Source organism: Hippoglossus hippoglossus, chromosome 4 (assembly GCF_009819705.1).
Source record: "Hippoglossus hippoglossus isolate fHipHip1 chromosome 4, fHipHip1.pri, whole genome shotgun sequence".
Taxonomy (NCBI): domain Eukaryota; kingdom Metazoa; phylum Chordata; class Actinopteri; order Pleuronectiformes; family Pleuronectidae; genus Hippoglossus; species Hippoglossus hippoglossus.
In genome coordinates, this window is record NC_047154.1 from 339597 (window position 1) to 352059 (window position 12463).

At 37.7% G+C, this 12463-nt stretch overlaps 1 protein-coding gene across 6 annotated transcripts in view; it reads left to right on the top strand.

Moving 5' to 3' along the window:
- Nucleotides 1-12463, top strand: part of szt2 (SZT2 subunit of KICSTOR complex) — a 149375-nt gene that overhangs the window by 108687 nt on the left and 28225 nt on the right. For all 6 annotated transcript variants that reach the window (XM_034584035.1, XM_034584038.1, XM_034584036.1 and 3 more), the window contains exons 55-58: nt 631-763; nt 2975-3105; nt 9099-9220; nt 11066-11251. In XM_034584035.1, coding sequence (XP_034439926.1) covers nt 631-763; nt 2975-3105; nt 9099-9220; nt 11066-11251 — 572 coding nt within the window. The remainder of the gene's footprint in view (nt 1-630; nt 764-2974; nt 3106-9098; nt 9221-11065; nt 11252-12463) is intronic.

Below are 12463 nucleotides of genomic sequence, written 5' to 3' on the forward strand. Positions count from 1 at the left end.
GATTTAGACAAACTAAATACACTTGCCCCATGTGCGATCATCAGCTTAGTAGAACCCTGCTGACTGACTGAGTTTTACAGTTTTCTGATTTGTATTTATATGTGCACGAATACCCTAACCCCTAACCACAATGACTCACCACTCATATCCTTTGTTTGACTCTTTTGTTGTCTATAAGTTTAAGTCTTTTTGGGATATATACATTTTTCCAATAATGCACAAGCTAGAAATGATCATGCAGGTTTGTATGGTTAACTAACATGCTGCATCTATAAATATTTTTTCTAGACAAGTCAATAAATCTAACAGCTGCCATAACTGGGGCGATTGAAAATAGTGCAATGCATTCCATGCAAGTCAAGATATTTACATACTCCTTAATGCAGTTGTATTCTCGCCCGACTATTTACAACTAAAAACATTGAAATTATGTTTAAACACCACTTTACAAGCTATATTCCTTGTGACCCTAATTGGAGCCTGATTTGAGCCTATATTATTTAGCTCTCTTATAATTTTTCCCAAAAAGTGAAAAATTATTTCTGATGGATTGCATTTCCTGATGTAGAGGTTTTATATTCTGTAAGGTGATGTACCTCTTACCCGTTATCTCTGCTCCTTCCCTTACAGCCTGCCCCTCCATTCAGCAGTGCACGGCTGATATCGCCTCACACTTCCTGCTGCCTTCTATCTTAGCAGAGCTTGTCAGTTTGGTCAGTACTCTTGCCAGTGATACGACTGTGAAGGTATTTGAAAGGACAAGGTGAGTTTTCGTGCCGGGTATAAAATCATTGATAATTTTAATCATGTTCAAGGTTGTAATCAACACATTTCCTTTATTTATGTTCCTCATTCTTTGTTGAGAATCATGGCAAAGTGACCTAAAGTGGACAGGACTTAAAGGGATATTCATCCAAAAATGAAAATTCACTCATTATCTTCTCACCCCTGTGCCAATTGGGGGGGTGAAGTGTTTGAGTCACCAAAACACTTCTGGAGTCTCAGGGTGTAAACTTTGTTAGAGCAGAATCCAATACATGACCTTGCTTCGAGTCGAATATGAATGTCAGGGCTTCCAGATGACACTACACGAGTGTCTTTTCTTTTGTTTTATTACGTCTGATCACGAGTCAGCTACACTGTTTACCCCTGAAACCGAAAAAGTGTTTTGTGGACTCAAACACTTTTTTTATTGGGTCATATCGGACTGACACAGATATTCATTGGAGTAACGGGAGCTTATCTCCTTCATGATAACAACATTCCTCTTTAGCGATTAGTCTTCAAAGTAAAAACATGTTTGTTTTGTTGCTGCAATGCTTTATATAATATAAAGTAAGAAAGCAAATTTTTTTTTGCATGATAATCCCGTATTTTCACATGGTTTCATGTTGCATCCGCCCTCTTTGAAGACACATGATGCACTTGATTGAACCCACGTAGAGCAGCGATGTTACTGAACTTAACTTCTCCTCTAATAACAAAGCATCCTGGCAGGGTTGCATACAGACCACTGCTAGCATCCTGAAGCTGTGTGCTATTATTCATATACTTAAAATGGGATTGGGCCAAAGTATAAGTATATACCATCACAAACTTTTAAGTGACAGTATATTGTGGGTCTTTTTTAGGAGTACTCACTAATGACAAGGAATAATTCGGATCAGAGTATTACCACAGGTCAACCAAACAGCCCATTTCAAACAGGCAGACTTAGAATGGGCACCGCAATAGTTACTTCAACTGGCATTTAACTTCTCTCAATGCTGACATACTGCTGATGGTCCTATTATTTACAGTGCAGAGACTTGACCTACCTCAGGCGCTTCAACTGATGATTTCAGCTTCAATTGCTGATAATTCTATTTACATCAGATCATCATCAGTCAGTTTTACTCCTTAGCAGAAATTGTATCTCTTCCACTTTAAATGTCAAATTCACTGTTTTCATTTCTGACAGTGATAATGTTCACATTGGGTCCTCACTGTCAACACGGAACCAATTGTGTCTAGATAATTTTTCAACATTTAACACAATAATTTTGTGTAAATTAGTAACCTGCACTTTCAGCAATGCACGTGACTGTGCCAAGTAGCTTTTTTCCTTCTTTTTCTCTGTAATGTCTGGATGTAGAAAATAGGGATCCAAGAAAATACAATAATGATCTCCTCCACAGACATGTCTCCACAGTAGGTAGACTAAACTTACTGAACACCATCACATAACTGGGTAAATTTTGCCTTTGTTTACATAAAACAGATTTTTTTCAACTTTAGACGGTTCGTTTTTTTTTTTGACCTAGAATCTTGGTTACACCTCCTTGTGAATAGGCATGAAAGTGAGGCAGAAACCAGGACACAAACAGCTGCACTGTGATCCCTCAACACTAATCACTGCCATCAGTACCTTACTAATGTAACAAACCCATTTTTATGCCTCTGCGACGCTGACAGTCAGTTGCCGGAGGCATTATATTTTAAGGTTTTCCTGCCGTCTGTAGGTCCATTTCATTCTTGTTAACACGATATCTCAAGAACGCCTTAAGGGAACTTATTAAAAATTGTTACAAACATTCATTTGGACTCATGGATGACCTGATTCGAATTTGGTGGTCATATATGCAATGAATAATTACACCCCTATTTGTGTCTGATAGAGAAAAAGGTTTTTCTATTACATTTACAGCTGGTTTCACCTCTTGTTAATAGCTAATCGTCCTACTGACAACAGCTGTCTACTTCAAATTAAAATCTCAGATGCTCTCAGCCATTACACTGCAGAGCCTAAACTGCAACATATGCAAACATTTATAATACTTCTTTGTTTACAGTGTGAATCTGTAATCATCTGACAGCTCATCATTCTCAAATATTAACTTCACATTGTCCTCAGTATCTCAGACAAGCATTGTGTAATAGCTGTGTTATATGTACATTACAATAATGTTTTTCTCCATTTCTTAAACCTTTTTAGCTGCCCCCCATCTGGAGACATATTCGTACCATTTGCTCTTATCCAGAACCTCAGCCAGCCTCCAGATACCACAAGGAGTTTCATTCTTGTTGGCCGCAACTTCAATCAGTGGCATTGTAGCACAGAGCAAGGTAACTGCTAAACCAGTGTCTCTAAAAATTCTCTGCTGTCATCTTCTGCCAAGATGCTCATCCTCTGTACTGTTTACTAATCTGTACCATATATGCAATTATTGATTATCAGTCCGTGATTCAACATGACTGTCTATAGTCAATTAGGTTTTTTGTTTTTAAATACTTAATTATGACACAGTCATAATTACTGATTTCTGCCAAATATTTAGTTTGCATGTCGAGTCCATGTCCTAATTGATTTCTTGAAGTAGGGTGAATTCGGGTAATCTGGGACATTGGATAATCTGGGACACCTAAAATTCAGTCTGTTTATTTCGTGTTCTAACAAAATCTATTCAACAGGCCTTCTACTAAAGGTTAGCATGGACATCATGTGACTGAAATCACATGACTTCATGGATGATGTCACAGAAAGGGGCGGGGGAAATGTCAATCAGAAGCTCCCCCATGGAATTACATGTCAAGATAAATGACATAGGATTAAAGGGATAGTTCATCCAAAAATGAAAATTCACTAATTATCTACTCACCACTATGCCGATGGAGGGCCGGGTGAAGTGTTTGAGTCAAGAAAACACTTCTGGAGACTCGGGTAAACTTTGTTAGAGCAGAATCCAATACAATTGAAGTCAATGGTGAGTCCTTCTTCAGACGTATTAAAACAACAGAAAAATACTCCATACTGCTCGTGTGGTCCCGACATTTATATTCGACTCGAAATTAGGTCATTTACATCGTGTTTTAAGCCTAAAAAGAATCATCATGGCGGACTTCGATGGTCTCACTAAGGAAGATTGGCTGGACTTGTGTGTCAAATTTTGAGTCAATCGGACTAATGGTGTGAAAGGCGTGGCCTGTGAACTATTTTTTTTTCAAAGCTTGATTACAGCGCCACCATGAGGCCAATTGAGCTCATGTTATGAAGAAAGTTAATGAACATCCATTCCAGTTATTGTGCCAAGTTTCGTGTCTAGCTCATTCCAACTCATGGGAATTTGAGCTGAGGCGACAGACTACAAATAATAATAATACGAATAACAACCCACAGTAAAAACAATAGGCTTCTGGCCCTTCAGGCCTCCAACCATAATAACAAACCGAAGCAAATCCAATAGGGTTCTGGCCCTTCGGGCCTCGAACCTTAACTAGAGAAATGTAGCATTTGAACTACAGTATGAAATAAAATGGGGTGATCGATGATGATGATCTCTCACCTGCAAGGATTGTTTGTTCCCTGAGTAGCCCCAATAGAAATACTGAATGAATGATCTGTTATTTTTATTGTTTCTTTCAGTTGAATTAATTTTTATTGATAAAAAAAACTTTAATTTGATGTTTTCAATGGATATTATAGTTTCTTTATTATTTTATTTAAAAAAATGACTTTTACATGTTAATACAAATTATTGACATTTCTATGAACAATTTATATAAACATGTAAAAATATAAATTTTCTTAGTCATTTAAGCATAATGCTTTTTTTTTTTTACTGGTAATATTGATCTTGGCATGCATAAAGCAAGGGGATTTAGGCTTTTTTTAAAAGCCTAATACGAGATTACAAAGTGACATCCCAGATTATCTAACTGAATTTCCTTTTATGGCATAAAGAACACTAATAGCTGTGCCATGTCACCTCCGAATATTATATCTCCATTCTTTCTCCTGGTGTGGTTAGAAACATTTTAAGGATTACCGAAAGGTATAATATTTTGATCTAATTTGTAAAACAGATATCGAATAATTTGCAGAAGTCAAAGTTTCAAAAATGTCCAAGATTACCTGAATTCACCCTACTCACATTTAAATGCAACTATAACTAGTATGTTAGCAGAACAGGATTTATCTCTACATACTGTTAGGGTGTTTCTTTTTGTTGACACATTGTTAAAATGAAATTCAAAGTGTTGGGAATTTTTTTTCCTGCATATGGAAGTAGACCATAATTAAAGCGTTGCTCTTGTTTCTTTGACAGTATAAAACATTTTAATGTCAAACTTTAAAAGTCTGATTAAACTAGCACTAGATGCAACCAAACTAACAAAAAAAACATCTTTCAACAAAAAAATCTATCACATGTGTTGTAGGTAATAAATTATATAATTTTATATTGCCAGATTAACAAAACTGTATACCAAAAAAATAAACCTCACACAGTTAGGACATTACATTGACTTCAATCCATTGCAGACAGCCTAACCCAAACCCCTAACCAGTACCTCATTGACCAATTAGGACTTGGCTTTGGCCCTCAATAGAACTATTGGTCTCACAGTGAAAAATGTAAGAGGTAAACGAAATGCACTGCTTTTCTGCTCTGAACTCCTGGTAACACATTAAGAACAGAACATCCAACCGCCAACTTTGTCAAATTTCTAAACATCTTAACCCATTTATTTTATTCACCATACGCAGCACAATGACAAAATTTACAACTCTGTGATCGGCTGATGTTTATAACAAGGCTTTCTTGTAGTTTGCTCAAAAGATAATGATTTATTTTTGCAAGTGCACCACACCACCAATTCTGAAATGTCCTTTCAGATGTTGGAAATATTTCGGCCAGTCATCTAACATTATCCTTGCAACAAATGGATATGACCTTTCCATGTTAAACCCTAGCGTCTGATATAACAGGCTTCGGTTTAAACTGAAATGGAAAACAAAAGATTATGGTGCCCATAAGTTATGCATGAATGTTGATGCAGGCATAGTGTATACTATGACCATGTGCTAAGACTTGAATCAACTTCTTACAGCAGCGAATTGTTTACATCTATGTGTAGATTAGAAGAGGTCCTAGCATTAGTCCACTGTGTCATTCAACATGCTCTGCTGTTTCTCTGTCCATGCTATCAGCTGTCTAACTTACCTGTTATTTTGAAACTGTCTGCTTACATCAGTTTGTGTCGAGCTGTAAGTCTCACTGTCCATGCCGCCTTGCTCTTTGTACCATCTTTGTTTGCCTACAGAAGACAGTTCAGATGAGGATAACACCCCAGTGCTAAATAGGTTCACACGTAAGTTTACCTTTCAGCTTGATAAATTGATGCTGATGGGATGGTAGACCTAATTATGTTTTTTGTTTCTAAATGGAGATACAGCCCTTGATATGCAGTGATTGTTCCTGTACACATGCTGTTTAAATAATTTGGTTAAAGTGATCAAGTAATCCACTGACAGTGTTCATTTGGGGTCTTATTTTTTAGTCTTTACCAGCTCTGTCAGTAATTTACTGCTCCTCTCTGTGTCTTATCATTTGCGCTGCGCACTGCCAACCAAGTCGAGCCAAACCGCACGCTTTTCACGCTCTTGTCTCCATACATTGTCTAAGTTTACAAAGTTTTCGCCCAGTCTGAGTTTACACGTGTCCGATGACAGTGTTTGAGTACGTGTGTCGGTGTGTTCGTTTGTGTCAGCGAGAGACAGGAAGAGGGCAAGCAGGATATGCTGAGGAATGAATGTGCAGCTATAAAAAAAGGTTTGACTCATTAAGAAAAGTATTGATCATTATGTGGTCCCCAGTGTTGATATTGTAGCGTCATTTCAAACAAATCGCAGTAAACTGTAGCGGGTCAGAGACGTGTGTGTGTGTGTGTGTGTGTGCGTGTGCGTGCATATACGCAAGTGCACAATGTTGCTTTTCCCTCAAGTTCTGGGACTATCATACAGAAGCTACGCAATGCGGTTATAGTGATCATTTTGGCCCAGGACAAATGTGATCACTGTAAGCGATTTCCACTGTATTATGTTTAATGTATGTACACGTGTATATATGGCATGCCATTTAGGAAATTATTGTCCATTGAATATGTAGAATGAAAGTTCAAATACATTCAATGAAAGTTTAAATATATTAAATGTAATCTGATGTCATCAAAGCACTGGTGCCATCTTGTTTTTTGATGTGTAATATTCTGTATGCGTGTTGCTACAAGATTAAGTGCGGCTCGGATTGCATTTTCCCTTCTGACCCCAACCTAATCCCGATTCAATTAATATAAACTTCACTGAGTTTGTTACCCTGTCCCTGACACACATGGTTATTGCTTGTTTTCCCCTATTACGCACATGTCTATTGTAAAAACCTTATCCCAGCCAACGTGGCATTATATAATTTCAAACTTTATGTCAGACCCTGGAACAGCCTGCCAGGGCCCGATGGGTCAGTCTAGGGTTGGATATCCACACTACACTACAGATTTGTCGGTCAAATCTCCCCTTACCATTAGAAAATATATTTTTGCCGCAACATCAATACAGAACTACACATCAAGAAAACTAGATAGTGCCATTACCCTGATGATGTCAGATTTCATTCCATATATACAAACATTTCAATCAATATATTCAAGCTATGGTCCATATATTCAAACATTCATTCAAACATTTCATTCAATATATTCAAGTTATGGTCCATGTATTTTGACTATTATTCAACGTACTCAAGCTTAAAAATTACCAATGTCGCTGCAGCAGATTTTATTAACTGTTGCTTGCTGTCTACAAGCTGGTGTCAGCCAGAGAGAGCACTCTAAAATGTCATTGTAAAATCGGAGTTGACTGATTGTTGTTGCATTTACAATGTGATCATTCTTTTGTGGTTAAAAGTTCTGCTGTCCATTTCACATTTGTTTCAGAAGTTTTAATCTCCTAGTTAAAAATGTATACCTGTTATTTCAATAATTTAAACAACTAACATTTGAGTCAGTCCCTCTAGTTTTTATATATCTTTCATTTCAGTGTGTCTTCTACATCGACTCAACATTTCACACCTAATGCTATAAACAGTAGCAAGAACGGATAATTTAACACACTCATTAATGTGATTATATTTTCCAGTAGCTGCAAATAAAACCTGATGAATATTTAGGACGAGTTTTGAACTTTTCTTCCAACACAGCTGCTTCATCTCAGACAGATTCCGTGTGGACAACTCTGAGCTTATTCCACAGCTTCTCTGTTGGGTTAAGGTCTGGAATTGTATATTCAGGTGCATTGTTATCCTGCAATACCTAACATATCTTGAGCTTCAACTGGTGAAAAACCACTCTGGCAATTATAATTAAGACACTAATTTTTCTGTGTATTCTTTCTGTTATTCAACCTCAGTTTCATCTGTCCATGGAACCTTTTTGCTGTAGTGCTGTGGAATCTCAAACTATCTTTTAGTAAACTTCAGGTGCACAGTTTTGTGTATGGCAGATCCGTGAAGAGAAATGTTAATCATCTCCTGATTCGCTTAAATATCCTGCAGTGTGTCTTGTCATATTTGTGCGCCAACCAGGGGAGACATGAGGAAGTACAGAGCCGCAATTTGTGCTCCACATCTGGAGGAAAAGAGAGCCCAGTGACTTTCTTTTGAAGAGATTTTAAAGATAAAATACTTTAACATTGTCAAGATTATTACAGACAAAACTTTATAAATTATATTGCAGTTTTAGTCTTATTCCAATACATACATAAATAATCTTAAAGTGGGGACTTTTTGTTTAAAGTGTTAAGAGTTGAAGCAGACCATAAATTCTTTGGAAGCTGAAGTACTGATCAGTCTCTGATAATTAATTGCTCATTATTTTCTCTTCTCTTCCTGCTAAGAACATGTCTCCAACACCTAGATATATGCTGTAATCTGAATAACCACAATGCAAAGAATATTCATTAGCCATGTTCTTCTCTCCACAAATGTTCTCAGCCAAACCTTGGAAACAGCTCAGAGGATGCTTATGTACTTCAGTGCATTTGGCCTTAGGGCTCTCATAGACCCACTGAGCAGTTATCCAGTTAAATTACATGTGTAAATTAATTACATGTAAAAGGTTGATCTCAAAGTAATCGTATGTTTCTGTACTGGACTCTTACAATTTGGGGAGGATCAGATGAAGGATTGCCCTGACAAAAAGTAGGGAGCCTGTGTTAAAGGACTTGCCACAGTGTGATGTGTAGCTTTTAATTTTCCTTGTTTGCTGTATCTCTCTTTTCTGCACAGCTCATAAGGGCTTCCAGCGCTTCGAGGCTGTGGAGCAGAGTGATTTATTCAGTCCAAGCCAGACAGGGGCAGGACTGGCTCCCCGCCAAAGGCTCCTTTTCATCAGCATCCTGGATAAAAAGGTGACTTGGTATATGGAAGCCTATTGTGAATATCCCTTAGTCCAAGCGCTGAATGAGACGAATTCAAAACATTCCATCTTTGCTGTGACTGCTTCTCTGCCCACTGAAGTATTGTTGCATGAAATACTGAGGTGCATCACTCTTCACTGGTTCCCATATTCAGTCAGTGGTCAAAAACTGACTGATTTGATTTCATTCATTGAGGCACCAACAAATCGTGTTGCAACATATGCCAGTGACAACGACTTGACCATCAAGTCATCTGTTCTATTTCACACAAGGTTCTGTAATATCAGTTTAATAATTTTCTGCAAGAGCTACATGCAGTGCTACTAAAATAGTCACAATAATGAATACACAGTAAGTGAATAGAAATATGTGCAAATAGAAATGTGCAAAAAATTGAATTACTGCCTTATGATTGTATTTCGCTGCAGACCAGCAAGGCTGCAGAAAATATGATAACAATCTCCTCTTCTGTTCCTGTGTCCATATTGAGCACAATATTTCTTATGCCTAGAGGGAAATTAGCACAAATGTTCACATGAACTCAAGGATGAACTGCATATACACAACAAAAACATTAAATAGCAAAAAAGCAAATTTCTTCTTTTGACTCATTTTTTAAGTTAAAGTTAAAGATCTGAGATTTCCTCTGTGCACACAAAAGGCTTATTTCTATACAATTTGGGGCAAATACTCAGCTTCGATGGCGTGTTGCACTCTATTCACTGATGAATCGGGCACATGGCAGACAGCGAGTATGACTTCGATCGGTTTGCTGTGGTCAGTGTTTTCAACAGAGTTGCCCATGGTGGTGGTGGGGTTATGGGATTAGCAGGCAAAAGCTATGGACAATGAACATTGGTTCTTTTTATGATGCCCGTCATGTAATTCATCCACCGCCATCGCCTCATTTTGCTCCATGATAATGCCCATGTTGCAAGGATCTGTACACAATTCCTGGAAGCAAAAAAACATCCCAGTTCATGCATGGCCTGTATACTCATCAGACATGTCTAGTGAGCATGCTTGGGATTACGCTTTGGATCGACATATACAACAGCAGGTTCCAACAGCTGTCAATATCCAGCAACTTCGCACAGCCATCAAAGAGGAATGGACAAATATTCCACAGGCCAAAATAAAGGTCTTTATTCAAGATAAACTGCTCATTTTAGAGTGGCCTTTTATTGTGACCAGTTCAAGGCACATCTGTACAATAATCATGCTTTTTATCAGCATTGATATATCACACCTCTACGGTTGACAGATTATCTTGGCAAGGGTGAGGGGATCACTGACACAGATTTGAAAAAATTTGAGAGAAATAAGCTATTTCGTTTGCATAGAGGAAATCTTGCATCTTTTACTTCAATTCAAAATGGGAGCAAAAACAAAAGTGTTCACATTTCACATCACAAAACTCAGCAATTGATACACTACTTATGACATTAAATGCATACTGTATGTCTTACACAATAGAATGATGAAGTGGTGACATTTTATATACAAACGGTGAGAGGTCAACTGCACAGTGAGCTCATGTTCTGCAAAAGTACTATTCTGGCCATAATTAATTCAATTATTATTAATTCAACACTATAAATTAGAAAAAGAAGCGAATATTGGCAATATATTTTCTTCAGAGGCAGAAAACCAGGAGTCAGTGTTTCTACTTTCTTCTTGCATATTTGCATATGTACATTTTTCTATTCACTGGATTATTATTACAATTTTCAATTACTTTGTTCCACTGTCCTAACTGATTGTTTAAGAGCTGTATCTCAGAAAGTTACCTGCAATGATTTTCTGATTTGGATATCATTACCATCATTTCTTTAGGTGACTCTGTACAGCTATAACTGGTCTGTGGACCTGGGTGCCTCCATGAACCGAGAGTTGGTCCGCCTTGTTAAATGGCAGAATGCCAGGGGTCATGTTGTCCATTGCCTGCTTAACCAGAAGATGGGCCTATTCCATCACTACTGCTTCTCTGATGCACCCATGCATGAAATGGAATCCAAGCAGGTAAAAAAAATCCTTCCTAAAATGGAGCATTATTGAAATCAACAGCAGAATGGAATGAAAATGTAAAGAAGAGCTCTGGAAAAACACTCTGATTACAGTTCTTACAATAAGTATAATGATTTACTTTACAATAAATCCACAGCAGGGAACCACCACCAACCAAGCTTGGCCAATTAACTGATTCAGTTCAAATTGATTTGTGTAGCACCAAATCTACTACATACATTATCTCAAGGCAGTCTACATAATAATGTTAATATCTTACTTTATTATAGAGAAACCCAGCATGAGCAAATGACCCAACACTTGGTGACAGTGGAGACAAAAAATGGTGGGCAGTCATTTCAGTGACCAGTTTGGGGGAGAGGAGAGAGGAGGTAAGAAGGGGGTGTAGGATAGAGAGAAAGAGAGACCAGGAACAGTTGTGTGACTGTCACTATTATTATAATGACACTTATAATAGTGTAACTTATAGATATAACAATGTGATCAGTGCATGATAGGAGTTCCCCCAGCAGTTTAGGCCTACAGCAGCATAATTAAGGGATGTCTCAGGGCCCTGATAAGCCAGCCTTAATTATATGCTTTATCAAAAAGGAATGTTTTAAGTCTAACCTTAATTTTAGAGATGGTGTCTGCCTCCCGAACCCAGAGTGGGAGCTGGATCCACAAAAGAGGAGCCTGGTAGCTGAAGGCTCTACCTCCCATTCTGCTCTTACAGACTAGGAATCTGCCTGTAGTTAGAGAGCAAAGGGAGTTTGGTAATAAAGGGCTTTGCACCCAAGAAAGTTTGGTGGTTTTATCAGCAGCTCTTCCATTCTGTGTGCCAAAGTGTCCTTGGGCAAGAAACCGAACCCTGATTTGTCTTGGACGGCTGTGTGACTGACGTGAGATAGACAATGTGCTGCACACTGATGAATGTGTGTGAATGGTAAAACTGAACTGTAAAGCCCTTTCAGTGATCATCAAGACTGGAAAAGCACTATATAAATACAGACAATTTATAGTTAAATAGATTGATACATTATATTTTAATGTTAGGGTTAAACAAGAAGTAGTTATGATACGGTTCTACTAAATCCCTGCTAAAGGAATTTGTGTATGTGTGGTGTGTGTCTGTCTTGACCCTGCTTCTTATTTAGAGCCAGCTTTTCAAGGAGACATGCTGTTAACATCTGTTGTGCTTAAATAGAAAAAAAAACTTAATTTGAT